At 38.7% G+C, this 18,904-nt stretch overlaps 1 protein-coding gene across 4 annotated transcripts in view; it reads right to left on the bottom strand.

Moving 5' to 3' along the window:
* Positions 1-18,904, bottom strand: part of TBCD (tubulin folding cofactor D) — a 228,356-nt gene that overhangs the window by 39,726 nt on the left and 169,726 nt on the right. For all 4 annotated transcript variants that reach the window (XM_067547679.1, XM_067547678.1, XM_067547681.1 and 1 more), the window contains 3 exons: positions 6,447-6,530; positions 3,689-3,847; positions 1,047-1,185 (listed from right to left, as the gene is read on the bottom strand). In XM_067547679.1, coding sequence (XP_067403780.1) covers positions 1,047-1,185; positions 3,689-3,847; positions 6,447-6,530 — 382 coding nt within the window. The remainder of the gene's footprint in view (positions 1-1,046; positions 1,186-3,688; positions 3,848-6,446; positions 6,531-18,904) is intronic.

Here is an 18,904-nt window from a genome sequence, read left to right as displayed (position 1 = left end):
CTCAGAGCAGCTGAACCAAGGCTGCTTAGCACATAGAGTCTCAGTGCATTCTTGTATCCTGGCTGGGAGCGTCCAGACAGGGAGCTATAGGAGTAGAGCATTTTAAGGCATTCAGGGTTACAGGACAGTGACACAACACCTCACTGGTCTGGGTTGAACCCCAAAACATGACACGGAGAACTCCCTGAAAGCACAAGTAGTGCCAAAATAAAGTAGGAAAATAATACAATGAAATATTGAAATCATAATTACACATGCCCTAAAAAAGTACACATTTCAGGTACACCTCTACATTTTATTAAGAATTTTGAAGATAAGATAAGTAGTAATGGCCAGAATGAAGGGTAAATTTATACTAGAATAATGTTCTTAACAGAGGGATACTGGTAGAAGAATAGACTACCAACAGCAATGATAAAAGTACTGAATATGTGAAAGATATAGCGAGTGCAATGAATAGGGGGTCAGACTAGACAGTCAAATGTTTTTTTCTGGCTTTCATACTGTATCTAGAACATACTTTGTTAAAGAAATCACAGATATTGTTTCTCCTTTTTAGAGACAGACATCAAAAACACCAACCATAATCATCTCAGAACACACTAAGGGTGAAATCTTGGCTCCTTTGTAGTCAATGGGAGTTTTAGCATTGACTTCAATAGAGTCAGGAGTCTATCATTATAGCCACAAAGAGCAGGACAGGACTTCCTTCTTCAGTGCTGTTAGTCAGATAAAGACAGACAATACTGAGTAATCTCCTTCAGGGCTGACTGCACTACCTGTATGGTATTCCTAGTTTCTGCCAGCCAAAGGAGTGAGTGACAGGTGTCCTCACTACTTGTTTCTTGCATGGTCAATGGACCAGGAACATATTTATTTATAAAGTGAATATGCTTCCCAAACAACTTTTAAAAACTGGTGATAGAAATTCATAAATAAAATACTACAATGTCCACTGAAACAAAGTATGGATTTTAGTCAGCATGTACTTATGGAGGAAATAAACAACCTCTAGCAAACAAATAGCCTGTGCCCTGATATCTTACCGTTGTCTCTGTTAACCCACCGACAGACACCGTGAGACCCTGCAATACATGATACTGATATGCTGGCAAACCCAAAAGCTGTGTGATTCGAGGGAAGGCTTGTGAGGGGGCATTCCAGTTTAAAGTTACAGCCTCTGACCTGTCCAAAGAAAAGAAAATTATCCTATGTTTTTTTCTTAATACCTCTCTCCATACAATCCTGGAATACATCCCCATTGTAAGACAGCACATAAGTAATAGAAGAAATACACTCAGAAGTGTATGAATCACATTTATCATCATTTCAGGATATGGGAAAAGTGCAATAAAAATGAAGATTACTTAACTTATAATAATTGGTTTTCTTTGAGATGTGTGGTTCCTATGGGTACGCAATGCACTGTGGGTGCACATGCGCTGTATGCGCCTAAGACCAGAAGATTTTTCAGGATCAGTGTTCGCTAGTCCAAGCCTGCGCCCTACACACCTCATGCTCTGCATTGAGGATATCAACGGACTCTCCAATTCTCGCTCTACCACAAATCAAGAGTGATCCAAGCAGGTGTGTGGGTTGTGGAATACCCAGAGAATCTCAAAGAACTCATTACTGCAAGATAATTACTGCCTCTTGTGTAAATGGTTTTGGAGTGCTCACCGCTCTTGGTACTGTCAGTGCTAGCACATGTTCCCTGTGAGCTCTAGACACACCTATAACTGGGTGTGAAGTCTCATTTGGTGCTGAGTGTCCCCCAACCCTTCCCCCCAATAAAAAAAAACTACCTAACACTAACAGCTAAGAACAAATTTATTTACATATATGAAGTTTGGGCAGGAAAGCAAGCAGAAGCCAAGGACACTGGAGGGTTCGGTCTCAAACCACGAGCAGTAGAAAGGAACTGGAAAGTCGGTCTGTCCATGCCTCCCCTTATGCCCTCACTTTGGAGCACAAGGAGGCGAAGGGTGCAGACACAGACCAATGGACATTGCTACAGAAAAAAATCTTCCATCCGCAAGCACATGGCATGCATGGACACCCACAGTGAATGCCCATAGAGACTAACACAAAAAGTACTTCAGCCACTGCCACGTCAGTAAGGGTGCAACAAGTTAAATCATATTACAAAATTAACACTTCTTTATTTAAATGCCCATTTTATTTTATTTGTCTATATTTCATCATTTTATACATTCTTGCAATCCTTACAATATATTGAACCACATACCACAATCTTCAACTCCTTCTTAAATACTCTATAAAATCTCATTGTGCACTTTCATACAGTAGCTTAAGTAAGTTAATTTTGCTGTGTACATTTTAAATTTTCATTGGCATAGAGCACCTCCTCCAATGGAAATAGCCCTGGGAGGTAATGGGGTCGAATGACTGGAAAACCCTGCAAGAATCCCCTGCAATTACTTTTGTAGCATCATTACACAGGACATGGGGTAAAAATGGTGACACACAGGCAGCTGATCCCTTCACCCATATAAATGCAGGAAGAGAGGAATATGCCCCCCTAATTCCAGCTAGATGAACTGATCCACGGTATTTTTTGTTTGCAGCTTGCCATAATCAGGAGAATAAAACAAGGATATATTATTTCATGCAAAATTCCTGTATTTTTAAAATTAATCATATCCCTTTCTCCCCCCCTTCAGCATGGCACACCTCCAAGCCTTTAAAGATACAGCATGATATGTCACAAACACCCCAAAAACATATTGGTGCTGTCCCTATTACATATGCTGACAGGCAACCAAGTAGGTAACCTGGATTTAATTTTAAGGCTAGTCTAGGACACAGTTGTTTAGAACTTGCGGAATATTATGCAATCTTAGAACCAACCACATTATAATGTAGGATAATTCAGTCATGATTGACCAGTTTCATACTATGTGACTAGAGAGGAAGATTTTCACTGCTCTACACCAAATATTAATTCATTTAAATTTTCAAAACAACAAGAGGTTTGGAATGGATATAATCTCTCAGGTATTGACACATAACCAACCTCTAACTCATGTGGGTTAGGTGGAAACTTTCCTGGGGGTAGGTTATCCAACAATTGTTCACTCCAGGTTTTATGCTGAAGCAGATGGTGCCAACTATTGTCAGAAGCAAGATACTGCTCTAGATAGACTACTCAACTAATTCGGTATGGAAATTTCTAAGGACTGATCTACCCTCGGGAGCTTAACATCAGCATAGCTATGCTGGTCTAACCTCTGGTGCAGACAATGCTTGGACAAGAGAAGAATTCTTCCACTGACCTAGCTACTGCCTCTTGGGAAGGTGGATTACCTACACAAACAGCTGCAGCTCTGCTGCTGTAGAGGTTTATGTGTAGTCATACCCTAATGCCCCTAACCACCCTTTAGAGATATTAGATATATCTCATGGACTCAACAGACAATATTTACAATAAATAAATTCCAAATTATCTGTAATATATTTTTCTATTGACATTTACATCAACATCTTGCTTGAAAATCAGTTTTGCCAACATAAAACTTTAGTTCTTAATTCTATTTAATGAGAAAGAAATCCTATTTTGCTTGGATGTTTATAACCACTGATTTATTCAGTACATTGACATAGACCAACACAGATTTTCACAGACACAAGCCCACTTTAATAAGTAAGAAGTTAAGATCTGGATTACCTTGGAAATATCATCTCCAACTCTTCCCGGTGGGGTATGTGTGGAATTGGAGGGTTGTCAAAATAGAGAAGAGTGAGGAACACAGATCCTGCATGAGCTCGAAATCTATCTATTTTTTCAGCCGATTGTTGGGACAGGCAACACATAATCTGTTTACAGCTACAAATAAAGAGACAAAATACTAATTCAATCTATAGATCACCACAACAACAAACACAATGAACAAATGTACGTATTTTTAACAGAAATTCCTGAAAATAGAAATGGTTGAAAATAATTTCTGGCACTCATTGCACTATCAAAAATACGGAACTGTGGAATGGGATTGCTGTTTTTTTCTATTTGACTGTTTATAGTGAGCATTTAAATGATACATGGACATTACCTACTGTGATAACAGAATCTTTAAGAACATCTTGATCTGTTTGTATGGTGAACTGGGCGCTGATCCTAGCAGCATGCTAGGCAAGGCCTTCTTAACCTTAATCTTCTTAACGAGGCTTTGATCCCCAAACCCTTTAGCACCCATCAACCTTTAATCAGGGGGTGGGGCTAATTAGGGAGAACCAGGGTTTGAAAAGCCCACTCCCAAGCAACCAAAGGAGCTAGCAAACATGGGAGTTTTGTGAAGGAGTTTGGAGGGAGAGGGGAAGAGTGGGGGGGTAGATACACTTCATTAACATTCTGTAGACTAAAGACAATAAACACCCCTCCACCCCCAATAAAGAACAAACAATAAAAGAAAGAGCTACAGGAGTAAAAAGAGAATGAAGACAGAAGTCTAGCAATGGAGTGGGAGCTATCCAGTTTATTGCACAGAATGCAGCATGTATGATTACCTGCCCTGTGAGTGGGTAGTGTATGTGTGCATTCAGTGCAAGGAGCTCCTGGCTCACAGAGACCGCGTATGGGCTTTGGAGACCAAGTGACTGAACTGGAGGAGCTAAGGGAAACAGAGAGGTACATAGATGAAACTTTCCAGGACAAAGTAGAATAGTCCCACCCCTAGTATGACAGCCTCTGTTCTGCTGAGGAGGATGAAAGTCACATGGAAGTAGAAAATCAAACTGCAGCAGAGGGAAATGATCCCATTTTTGGGATCATCCTTCCAGATGATGTCATGTATCCTCTTGCACTGAGGATACCTCTCTGGGGGAGGGAACTCCAGTTATTAGGGAACTATAGGTAACAGTAATTGGGGGCGTGTTAGTTAGAAATATAAGATAGCTGGGTTTGTGATGACCAGGAGAACCATATGGTGACTTGCCTGCTGGGTGCAAAAGCTGCAGTTTTCTCGAGACATCTAGACAGACTTATATGAAGTTCTGAGGAGGAGTCAGTGATCATGGTAAATGTAGGTACCAGTGACAGAGGGAAGGATGGGAAAGAGATCCTGGGAGGCCAAATTTAGGCTGCCAGGTAAGAGACTGAAGTGCAGGCCTCCATGGATTCTCTGAAATGCTTCCAGTTCCATGCACAAGGCCAGTTAAGACAAGCAGAAATGCTCATCCTCACCTACAATAATTTTACATTTAACAACAAGCTCTCTGTTCGAACTATGGGAACAGCTGTGGGTACTAGGATAGCTCCCCAATATGTCAACCTCTTCATGCACCACCTTGAGGAAGAATTTCTGGAAAAATACACACAAAATCAATTATATGCCTGAGATATATCAAAGATATTTTCATTTTCTGGACAGATGACTTGAACTCCCTTATAGATTTCCACCACAACTTCAATCACCACTGCCCATCCATCAAATTCTCTCTAGAACACTCACATATAACTACTGACTTCCTGGCTGACACAATCAGCTTCAACACTCTTAAAACCACCTTCAGCAAACAAGGACACTCCACCAGAGAGGTAGATCTGTGAGTTTTCCTTACAGATGTCTCATCCAATAATAAATTAACAACAACAAAAAGAAATGGTGCACATATTCAGCTGACTCGTTTATGCGCTCTATTCTGTAGATCCATGTTGATTTCTAAAGCTCTTATGAAGGTTCTGCTGCAGGTGAATCTACATCAGTTCTAATATCTGGATTATTAGGAATACTGTACAGAAGAATTTGTGTTTGTGGTTAGTGTTTCCTTTTTCATTATATTAAAAAAGAGGAATTAAGCCATTACAAAGTCAGCTATGCTCTCTGTCATGTTTTAGAACCCTGATTAGAAATGCAATGCTGTTCTATCAAGTTTCTACCAAGTTCGGTTTCAAGACTCTACACATATATGCAAATCTGTTATCCTGACTCATCCCAGTGTCAGACCAGGTGTTTTATTGTCATCAAACCAGAAATATAAAAGGGTAAGAGTGTCTCTCTTAGGAAGAGAGAGAGAACTTGGGATAGAAGCAGAGACATTCTGCAAGGAAATAGTCTAGGACCAATCTTGATCAGGAAAGCTTAGGCTAAGGTTTATTAGCTATTTTTGTTATTAAAATTAACAATAACAGCAAAGTTTACAAAAAGGACAATTTTGAAATAGATCCCAAACATGTACTGGGTTAGGATCAGGGTGGGAATGCCACCTGGGTTACATTCAGCCACTAAAATAATTTATCTATATTATTTCCTAGTTCTCAAAGGTGCTGTGATTTTTTGTAAAAAGCTCTGAAATACTTAGTAAGAGGCATTATATACTGTATGCAGAGAATATGAGATGTATAGTCACATACTCTCTTGTAGGGACTGGAAGTTACTAAACATGTAATAAAAAAGAACAGCATAAAAAAAGTACAAGTTACTTACATATTGGTATCAAGCAACTCTGGCTCATTCTGTACTAACAAAAGTGTCACCTCCATTAAGCTTGTCATAGCAGCTTCCCGCACCCTGTGGAAACAAAGTACAGTAATTTTAAAATAAATGCACAGATTAATCTAATTAATCTAATCAAAAAGATATGTTGGCAAAAAATTCAAGCTTAGGTGCTGAAAGTAGGCACCTAAATAAATGGTATGACATTCAAAATGGTTGAGTACCCCTCAATTCAAAAGGATGAGCTCTCCCATTGATTTCTGCCAAAATATGGATTTAAATACCTAGCTTTAGGCACCCAATGTCAAAAATTTTGGCCATTGATAATGTTTAGTTTGATATCAGTAGGTTTTATGTATGGTTTATGTCACTTCTATGAGTAGCACTTAATTGTCTTAATCTATTTGGTAAAGTATCTGACATATACAGTGCCTGGATATTGTGGAATATTTATAGATAAAACCTTCCCCCCTTCAGAAGGAAGGGCAGAAAGGCGTTTTAAACTTGACTATTAATTGTTTAGAATCTTCATTTTTAAAAATATTCAAGAAAACAAAGTGATTTTTGAAGCATCATTTCCTTTTCTTATCTTTTGTGGTGGTTGTCTTGACAGTGTATGTTTTATTGAAGTCCTCACTAATAGGCAAAGGGAACTGAGCCTCTGTAATTCTATTTATCGTGCAAGAATTTAAAGATTTAGGTGGGGATTATATATTAGTACTAAAATGTAATATATTGTCTGCACTATCATTTACTGTGTATTATACACCTTATTACTCAATCCTTCATGTAAATTAAATTAATGAGTACATATGCCTAGTAAATTGTTTTAAACCTAAATATTTTTTCTGTTTCAATTCAATGCCTTCCTGCAAATGGGCTAACATACACATTTTCATTTTAAAACATATGACCATCATGTGTATATAAAGACTCAAGGAAGTGTCATATTCAGGTCAAGTTCTGGTTAAAAAGATTAAACTTCGGAAAAAAAATTCTACAATTCAAAACATGACTGCATATGAGCAGAACTCTTTAGTTTTATGGCTGAATTATATATATCAGAAAATAAAAATTGTTTTACTAACAGATTATTATGTACAGTAACTCTAAGATGTGCTTGTAATATATATCTTTTCTACATCTTAAGTATATTGAATATGATGTAGAAGTTTTCTGCCCTCATAATGATTAAATGATTATTTCAACATATAGTCTACAGGGTGAATAGAGTAACAATTTTAAAGAACAAAATTTCAACATCTCTAAAAGCACTTGTAACCACACATCACTTTCTAAGCCACAACATTTTATAAACTCACAGGTGTTCAAAGATAACTTCTATCCAGCGCATGGGAAATACAGAAGCAGATCCTCAGCTGGTGTAAATTTTAAAAGCTCTAGAGGATGACCTGCTTCATCAAATTTACCACAGCAACGCTTCTGACAGCACCTTCCCTTTTCAATACAAATTAATCATAATTCCTTAAACTTTATGAGAATTGCACCTATATATTGTGAAGACAACACACTCTTGTGGTACCGTAGAATTTCCAAGGTCAATAGAGGGTGATTGTGTATGAAGTCTAAACAATGGGTGAGCCACTTACAAAGTGTTAGTAAGAAAGTTACACTACTTAGAAAACAAATGATGAAATTCAATAAAACAGCTTGGCAATCTTTCATCATAGAGTATTTTCCCTCCTTCATACAGTAACTTACTATTAGATATTCATTAATACCTGTAGACAGATCGGACAAGTCCCAGCAAACATTCCTTTTGACAGATTAAGTTTTCATATGAAAAGTAAAGTTGATTAACTTTCCCACAAATCCTTCAAAGAAAAAACCACACACTAAAGAAAAGTCTCTTTCACACAGAAATGAAGATTTTTTCCTACAGTTCTTCTATCTAAGTCTATTTGTTTGAAAGAAACAACTCGAAACAGTCACACTACAGGGGCCAGTTTTCAAAGTACTCAGCTTCAAACAGTGAGAACTGCTTCTTTTAGGTACATAATTTGTTATTGTTGATATTGGCTGGCATTGTCAAAGTAGCTTTATGGGAAGTTAGCACCGAAATCTCACTTGAATTTCAATGGACACCTACATCCCCCTTAGGATTCTTTGGAAATCCCAGGCTCTGTTGAAGTTTTGTTTGTTTTTAATTAAAGACAGAGGTAGAGGGAGGAATAAGAGGAATGGGGAAGTTAATCAGGGCATGTCTATATGGGTTAATTGACCAGAATAGCTACTGCAGAATAAGCTATTCCACACAGACATGCTTATTCCAGAATAAGAGGCTGAAAACACAAAGAGCTATTCTGGAATATTTTATTCTGCAATAGCTATTCCAGTGACTTGCCCCATGTAGACAAGCCCAAACAGTAAGGAAGTAGGAGGGAAAAGAGGTAGGCCCATGTTATCACCTGCTCTAAGTATGATCACCAGTCAGAGATTTGTGAACATCACGGCAGTGGTGAGTCTTAAGGAGGTGTAGGAAGGAGGATTCTTGTTTGTTTTCAGCTGCTATATCATATTTAACACAGCACAAAAATTATCAAATAATTCCCTAATATTATTTTTTCCACATAAGCAATTAATGTAGTTGCCACACAGATGTTATGTGATTGTGAATGGGAAATAAACTGGTTCACAAGACAATCTCAATGAAGAGGTGTCACTGTGGGTTTGAGAATCAATGTCCTAAATTTATAGCACTGAATTAAAATTGTGATGTTTGGTAAAATTCCTTTTAAAATGTATGTGCAGCAGCGTTTACCATTTAATGTACCTAAAATGGCTTCTGAAAATTTCAGCACATTAAGAATTTCAGCACATTAGGAGGCATGTCACAAATACTTTTGCCATAAGGCTAGCATATCAACATCTGAATAGCAGATGCTGACAAAGGGTGGATTGTGTATGAGAAAATTATTTACCCTTAAATCTTCAGAAAAGAAACATTAATAAATGCATATTTCTGGGACCTTGCTCCCATCACATAAGCAACAGTAACTCGAGAGAGTTCTAAGGGCAGCAATTCATGCCATACCTCAGCAGGTGCTACATTTCACCTCTGTGAGAGAGTAACCACCACCAGCGTACGTTAGTTCCTTTTCTGCTCAAAGGGTTCAAATACACAAACATGCATCATCACCTTTGCCAGGAAGGTGGGTGGAAGCGTGTGGAGCTGTTATTACTAAAAAGCTCCAGGGATGGTCTCTACAGAACAGTGAGCACTAAGTCACAAGGAGAAACCACCAAATGCAGATTATCAGTCACTGGTAAGCAAGCATAGTTCTCTAATGGTGACACAGAAATATCACAACTAAAACATTTACAACCCTTACAGTATATAGGGGAGCCTTACAAATGTCTACTCATCCTTTCAACCAGGAAAAATTCCTGGGTTTGTTTAGGTTTGTTTTTTTTATGGTCACTAATTATTTTCTTTCCCCTTCTCTCTATCACTGTAAGGAGCACATACTATGTCTGCAATGGTAAGCTTTCACAACAGTTTTAAGGTGAATATAGGAAATAGGAGAGCTGGGCACCCTCACCTCAGAACACGTACTGAAAAACACAGAGAAACCAAACTGAGCTTCGACAAGGAGGATTAATGCAGATTGTTTTTTCTTGTATGCTTTTCCACAGCATTACTAAGCATTGTGACTTAGTGTCTTGTGAAATTAGGTCTGTCAATTAACAATGAAGTGTACTGACTCCATATTATGATGGCTCTCAAGGAAATATTGTACTTAAAATTCCTAAACAGAGATGTCATGTTATTGGACACTATTAAATAATTGCTGCAGATTCATCCGAGAGATGGCTACATCTCAGTGGTAAATTATATGATCCCTTTACACAGCTTGTATATGGCAGGGGAAGAGGGGAAAAGAGTGATGTATAGAAGATGTATGATTGTCACTCTTCTCCGTATCTAGATTATGTGGCTGGTTATAAGTTGTGCTACCATAGTCCCTGTTCATGATGGCAATTACATATTTAGCTTATGGCATCTGTCTTTGTGTTCAAGCTAATACGCTTAAGGCTTTTAGGGATGAATTTGATTTGTATAAAATCCCAACAGGTTCTTGGCTGTTTGACAAAGTATCAGACACAGACTAATGTTTATTTAGATAATGTAGTACTGCAGATTGCTAAATACAGATGAGCAACAAGAACAATCTGAAATGTTCAAATTTCTTTCCCCTCATTCCTAATGTATATTTACATAATTTTGGTGCATTTTTTTAAAAGCATGCTTAACATGCATTCACTCAAAGTCACCATACATTTTTACCAGCATTCTGTATACTCCATGATTCTGCAGCTGTAGAATCTACCCCGTCTTAAGTAATGTTCTCCAGCATCTAAGTTGCTATTTGAAAAATTTAAGTTGCCCTTATGGTTGCTAAAAATACTTTCCAAAAGTGAACGAATTGTAACTAATATCTGTGAGAGACTGTCAACTGCTGAAACAGTAACTTTAAGGAAAATGTGAAGTGCCCCTATCATCTCAATGAAGTATTAACACTTAACTTAGACATCTAATTTTCAATATTACCTAACGCTATAAAGGCATGTTTTCTAATCAATTAATCATTCTTGTAGCTCTTTTCTGAACCCTTTCCAATATAATCAACATCCTTCTTGAACTGCAGACACCAGAACTGGACGTAGTATTCTAGCAGTAGTCGCACCAGTGCCAAATACAGAAGTAAGATGACCACACTATACCCACTCAAGATTCTCTTGTTTATGTATCCCAGGATCACATTAGTCCTTTTGGCCACAGCATCAGACTCAGAACTCATGTTAGCTGATTATCCACCATGACCATTAAATCTTTTTCAGAGTAACTGCTTCCCAAGTCAGAGTCCCCTATTTTGTAAATATGACCTACATTCTATATTCCACAACATACACATTTACATTTAGCTGTATTAACACTCTTGGTTTTTTGCACCCAGCTTACCAAGTGATCCAAGTCACTCTGTATCAGTGACACAACCTCTTCATTGCATACAATTCCCTCAATCTTTTTGTCACCTGTAAACTTTATCAGTGATGGTTTTGTGTTCTCTTCCAAATCATTGATAAGAATATTAACTATCATAGGGCCAAGAAGCTATTCCTGAAGGACACCAGTAGAAACACACCCACTCAATAAAACAGCAGATTGGAGCAACATGCCTCCTTTTTTATTTCAGTTTTCTGCACTGGGTTGGACGGCAACATTCAGTGCCTGGGTGAGGTTCAGGTTTAATAGCCACAACATTCCCCTTGGAGCCACTCAAATCCTGTAACCATCTCTTGCTGCTTTATTTGGGGGCGTCTCAACAGAGTATATAAAGTATCCATAACTGAATGGTCTGAAAATTGCTGACATAGAGAGAGATATCCAACATGGAACGGAGTACTGTGGAGGCATCCTGGACAGTCCATAATATCAGTGAGCAACTTACAATGTTTCACAACAACCTACTCCAGCTGACCCAGCTCCCTGGCTAGAAGTGTAGGTTAGCCTTACCCAAGACCTTGAAAAGGTGGGGAAAATGGGAGGTGATCCCTGAAAGACACACAGGAACAGAATCGCACAATTTCAAATCTGAGTAACAACAAAGAAACAGAACTTTGTAGACAGCTTGTCATGTCTCTAAGGATAGTGCTTAGCACTTACTTGCCTACAGAATTCAGTTGCTTTAGTTATATTTAGGTGGACAGTAGTGGTGCCTTGATGCCAGAACTGGAGAGATGGCTTAGGAAGTGACACGTATAACTGAACTTCAGCAGTCAGTTACATTAACAATCCCGATTTAGGTTTGCGTAATTTGAGATTATAATAAAGAATCCATATAATTGCAGCCAGCAAAGGTTTACTCAACAATGAATAACATGAGTACTGAGTTCAGACACTGGCTGGCACTGTTGGGCTAACGGTTGGCAGAAGCCAACTACATCATAGATGTCTTAGGCTATGTCTAGATTGACGGCAATAAATTTGCCACCGTCAGATCAACTTATCCAGACCGATTGAGCAGAAGTGGAGACCTGCTCAATCAACCCGGAAATCGACACTATTAATCCACCTCCGCCAGGTGCAGTAACGCTGCGTCGATGGGAGGGCATTTCTTGTCGGCACAGAGAACTGAAGACACCACGATAAGTAGAAGTTAGGAAGACTGCTGCTGAATTTGGCGGCAAGTGTAGACATAGTCACAGTCTTCAAGAACGTAATCATCTGTGCTGTTGCTGAAATCCAGGTATGAGTCTTGGGGGAGAAATTCGCCCACTCCATCAGAAGTAAGGCTTTCAAACAAACAAAAAAGAACTTCAAAGGTTTTCAGAAGACTTATAAAATGCAAAAATGCAAAAGAAAAGTACTTCAGAACTATAATTTTCTGTTTTATAGCTATCCCACAAAAAAAGGAAAAGGTTGAATTGCAGCATTTTGTATTATTTTAGCTTAAGTTAAATAGCATTTCAATTTTGGTAAGACACAGCAGACAAGAATACCTCAGGTACAAAGTGCTCATTATTAGCAATAATGGAACATTTAGTCTACACAGCATATAGAGCTTAAATAGTATCATACATCAATAGGATTTTTGTATATGCACAAATACAGCAGCATGCATCACTGCTCAGCTGATGCAGTTGTAAATTTTAGAAACAATTATCTGAGACTGGATGCTCTTTGGGTTAGGGATTATAGCTTTCTACATGTCTGTATAGCAGTTGGCACATTGTGAGCACCCTGTAACACAAATAGTAATCTAACTCTTTCCTACCCCAACAAATTTAAATTATTTGCAAGGCACTCTAAAATAATTTAAAGCAAATATTCAACAACAGACTATATAAAAGCTGAATGATATCCGGTCATTAAAAACAAGAAGAGAGAGGAATGTTAATGTAATTAACATTAACAATGTTTTTAGAAGTTTTTTAAATAGGAGGAGTGAGCTAAGGAGAACAGCCAGGGGAATAGTTTTACAACATAGGAGCAACCACAGCAAGAATATCATCAGCTGCCATCCAAAGGTGCAAAGATGCAATCATTTCATTGACAGAACTTTTAACACATTCAAATTCAAAAAGCTTTGAATAAAAGAGTTATTTATTAATAAATCAGCTGTCAATAGTGGTGGATAATCTAAAACATTATTTAGTGTGTCATTTGTGTACTTGTATAGTTATTAGCTGTATAGCTAAAATGCTCTGTTGTGGAAATAGCTCGTATCAGGAAACCATATCAGATGCTCAAAGGCTCAGGCACAAAGCTAAAACCAATCAACTATTCCCTCACACCTTTTATAATTAAAACTTTGATCCTACCATAATACAGCAGAACCATTAACATTTTCCTTACCAATTGATTTGAATTCTCAGGACTATTCAAACCATTTCAGGCTTAAAAAAAATTACAGTGAAATGTGAAACTGAACGTCTGTTTGGAAGCTACCGAACCTTGGAAGCTACTATAAGTCACAATAGTAACCCTACAGTAACTGTGGTTCTTTGTGATGATGTACACAGGGTAGATTTCCTGGAATGCCCCAAAATCATCCACAGTCAGTGTCGGAGTGATAGGCTTATCAGGGAAGGAAGAGGATTTTTTGGGTGGGGAGGAAAGCTGGAGCATCTACCAAACCTATTCTGCCAGCTCACCCAGACTCTCTTCTGGTTCCAGTGAAGGGGCCCTCACTATCAGTGCTAAAGCCGGACTGTGATCTCCTCCTCCTTGTGGAGACATGATGGGGCACAACTCTGGGACCTGTGTGATGGCAGGCCTCAGGGTGGCAGATCATATTGGCACTGGCCAGGTCTTGGGAGCCCCATCCACTTCCAATCTTGTAAGGGGCCCTACCACTGGGTCTCCCTTGGGAGGGCTCTGCTGGAGTCAGAAGAGGAGTGGCCTAGAGAGGGAGAAGAATTTGTTTGGGAAAAGTGGTGCCATATGATGGGTCCAATGAAGACAGTGCTGATGCCTGAGTCAATGCCAGGTAAAAAAGTGTGTGGAGAAAACTCAGTGATAATGAGGGATTTCAACTTTCCCCATATTGACTGGGTACGTCACCTCAGAATGGGATGCAGTGATAAAATTTCTAAACACCATTAATGACTACTTTGTGGAGCAGCTAGTCCTGGAACCTTCGAGAAGAGAGGCAATTCTTGATTTAGTCCTAGAGTGGTGCACAGGATCTGCTCCAAGAGTTGAGTGTAGCTGAACCTCTCAGTAATAGCAACCACAATGTAATTAAATGTAACATTCTTCTAGGGGGATAATACCAAAGAAACCCACCATGGTAGCATTTAACTTTAAAAAGTGGAACTACACAAAAGCGAGGATCTAGTTAAATGGAAATTAAAAGGTGCAGTCACAAGAGTGAAATGCCTGCAAGATGCATGGAAACTATTTAAAAACACCATAGTAGAGGCTCAAAATAAATGTATACCCCCAAATAAAAAATTACAGCAAGAGAACCAATAAAACGCCACTATGGCTAAACAGTAGGGTAAAAGAGGTGGTTAGAGGCAACAAGGCATCCTTTAAAAACTGGAAGTCAAATCCTACAGAGGAAAATAGAAAGACGCATAAACTCTGGCAAGTCACGTGTAAAAGTATAATTAGGCAGGCCAAAGAAGAATTTGAAGAGCAACTAGCAAAAGACACAAAAACAAACAGCAAACAAATTTTTAAGTACATCAGAAGCAAGAAACTCACCAAACAATCAGTGGGGCCAATGGATAATCGAGGTGCTAAAGGAGCACTCAAGGAAGACAAGGCCATTGTGGAGAAGGTAAATGAATTCTTGCATCTGTCTTCACTGCAGAGGATGTGAGGGAGATTCCCACACCTGGGCTATTCTTTGTAAGTGACAAATCAGAGGAACTGTCCCAGATTAAGGTTTCAATAGAGAAGGATTTGGAACAAATTTACAAATTAAACATAATAAGTCACCAGGACCAGATGGTATTCACCCAAGGGTTCTGAAGGAACTCAGATATGAAACTGAAGAATTACTAACTGTGGTAGGTAACCTATCACTTAAATCAGCCGCTATACCAGATGACTGGAAGATAGCTAAGTAATACCGATTTATAAAAAGGCTCCAGAAGTGATCTTAGCAATTACAGGCCAGTAAGCCTATCTTTAGTACCAGGTAAATTGGTTGAAATTACAATAAAGAATAGAATTATCAGACACATAGATGAACAAATTTGTTGGGAAAGAATCAACATTGCCTCACCAATCTATTAGAATTCTTTGAGAGGGTCAAAAACATATGGATAAGGGTGATCCAGTGGATTCAGCATATTTGAACTTTCAGAAAGCCTTGGACAAAGGAAGATATCATGGTTCAATAACTACTTAAAAGACAGGAAACAAAGGGTAGGAATAAATCGTCAATTTTTAGAATGGAGAGGTAAATAGAGTCCAGGAATAATCTGCACTGTTTAACATATTCATGAATTATCTGGAAAGAGGAGCAACCAGGAAGTGGCCAATTTTGCAGATGATACAAAATTACTCAAGCAAGTTAAGTCTAAAAAGCTGACTATGATGAATCTCAAAAATTTGTGTGACTGGGCAATAAAATGGCAGATGAAATTAAATGTTGATAAAAGCAAAGTAATGCACACTGGAAAATATAATTCCAACTATATATACAAAATGATGAGGTCTAAATTTGCTGTTACCACTCAAGAAAGTCATTAAGTGTGCAGCGGCAGTCAAAAAAGCTAACATTGTTAGGAACCATTAGGAAAGGCATAAATAATAAGACAGTAAATATCATAATGTCACTATATAAATCCATGATACGCCCACACCTTGAATACTGCACGTAGTTCAGGTCACCCCATCTCAAAAAAAATATTACAGTTGGAAAAGGTACAAAGAAGAACAATAAAAATGATTGGGTTATGGAACAGCTTCCATGTAGGTGAGATTAAAAAGACTGAGACTGTTCAGCTTGGAAAAGAGATGACTAAGGGGGGATATGATAGAGGTCTATAATATCATGAATGGTGTGGAGAAAGTGAATAGGGAAGTGTTATTTACCCCTTCACCTAACACAAGAACCAGGGGTCACCTACTGAAATTAACAGGCATCAGGTTTAAAGCAAACAAAAGGAAGTACTTCTTCACACAACACTCAGTCCACCTGTGGAACTTGCTGCCAGGGGATGTTTTGACAGCTGAAACTATAACTGGGTTCAAAAAAGAATTAGGTAAGTTTATGGAGGAAAGTTCCATCAATGGTTTATTAGCCAAGATGGTCAGGGATGCAACGCCATGTTGTGAGTGTCCCTAAGCTTCTGACTGCCAGACACTGGGCCTGGACAACAGAGGATGGGGATCACTCAATAATTGCCCTGTTCTGTTTGTTCCATCTGAAGCATCTGGCATTTGCCACTGTCGGAAGATAGGATACTGGGCTTGATGGACCACTGGTCTGACCCAATATGGCCATTCTTATGTTTAGATCCTCAAAGATGAATCATGGCACCTCGAGTGGTTCCTCAATCACTGCCAGAGCAGCGTCAAAAGGGCTTGATGTCAGCACCAGGACCAAAATGTTTCTGGGCTTGCTTCACCATCAGCTTCCTGCTACCTTCTCTGGAGTCAGAAGGCTTCAATAGTCTGTCCTTGGAAATAAAGGCCTTCTTTCAGAGAGATCCTGATGTCTACTCAGATCTGTAGAGCTCCCTATGCATTGCAGAGTGCTGAGTCTCCTTTTCTTAGGATCGGTGCTGAAGAGGTAGGCACAGACATCTTCAGCACCAAGACAGTACATGCTGGCTCTGGGACTCCCAGTGTCAGTGTGGACTTAGTCATTTTCTTCATTCTCCTCTCCTTGTGGAGCTGGAGGTGTGCCTGGCTGTTGGGGCACTAGCTGGGGAAAACCCCATCATATTTCAGATGGGACAATGTTTCTTCCCCGGGATCTGAGGCCACCTTCATGGATTGCTCCAAGAAGTATGTCCCTTAATTTCCTTGTGCAGAAGGAGAAAGAGCTACAGATGGAGCATTTATCTGGAGGTGAGCTTCCCCAAGTCTAAAAAGACACCTTCTATGACTATTTCTAAGGGGTATCAGATTGTTGCATGTTTGAATGTCTAACTAAAATAAAGGATTTAGAAATTAAGTGAGCAAGTGCAGATAAATATGAAGCTTAGACAACATCCTGAGCGGGTCAGGATAGTTGGGTTTCTATCTTGCTGCCATAGGTGGTAAGAGGGAACTAAAGGAGGCCTGCAACTGTTCCACCTTTTACACCTTCATATGGGACACGACTTAGCAAAAGTTTCCAAGCTTGCACTCATGAGGAACATGTACACCTACAGTGGGATCCATCCTGACATACATTCAAAGAAACTAATCTAATGGAACATGTCTGCCTGGAAGCAGAAGTGGTCATGTAAATTTGCATTGCCTGATGCTATTTTTTCCCCAATTCAGAGGACAGCTGTTTAATTCCTGAAGAATTAGAATTGTTTTGGGTCATGCACACTTACACATATAATACTTACAGAACAATGGCCTAGCAAGATGACTTACTGGTTTCTTTGTAGGGTATCTATTCCTTAAGGTTCACATTTTACATGGGTTTTTTCAATACTTTTCTTCTGGATTTCACAATATGAAGGAGAACATGCAGTCCCTACCCCTTTTTACTGCCTATTGCACTCAAGGAGTGCAGGGATCTCCACTAATGAGTAATCTCGTATCCCAAATTCTGTGTGCTTTAGTGTCTAAGTTCAAGTTCAATTATGGAGACAACTTGTTACAATGTCTTTGGCTTATGTCAATTTAAAAAACACACTTTCTGTCCCATTTCACTGAGGAAATAGCACAGAATCTTCTCTTCTCACTAATATAATTTTATGTATTGAACAATTTCTTACCACACAATTACTCTGTACATATTAAGATTTGAAGACTAAAGCACACAATCAACACAAATCTTTGATTATTATACATTTAAAGTTTTATTATTTTTAGACACAAAAGCTGAAGCCATTGAAACCCTAAAGTTAGTAATAGCCAACAAAGACTCTATGCATTTAAGAAATATGCAATTTATTTTTTTTAATTATTAATTTTTTTAAACTTGATAATGAAACAGGAGCCCCTAACAAATTATACAATGGCTCCCTCTGCAGGCCAGTCAACCACATTTAAAGCTATGATAGGAAGAGTGCTTTATTCAGCTGCTCTTTTAATCAGAGGCATGACTAAGAACATATATGATATTTCAAAGTATCTATAAGCAAAGAGTGAACACTGGAGAGATGTCATGGCTTTATTTGTTCCTGTCATCTGAGGATAACACTCTCACAACTGACTAACATTTACCTTGATGCTTTATTTCATCACCTGGAAACAGAGAGTGGTATAAGCCAGAGAAGGGCCAAGTGCAGGTTAGTTT

This window comes from Emydura macquarii, unplaced genomic scaffold, assembly GCF_026122565.2.
Source record: "Emydura macquarii macquarii isolate MOO-44397 ecotype Brisbane River unplaced genomic scaffold, CSIRO-AGI_Emac_v2 contig_1230, whole genome shotgun sequence".
Taxonomy (NCBI): Eukaryota; Metazoa; Chordata; order Testudines; family Chelidae; genus Emydura; species Emydura macquarii.
Note: the sequence above shows the minus strand (reverse complement) of the source record. Positions and strands in the feature narration are given on the sequence as shown.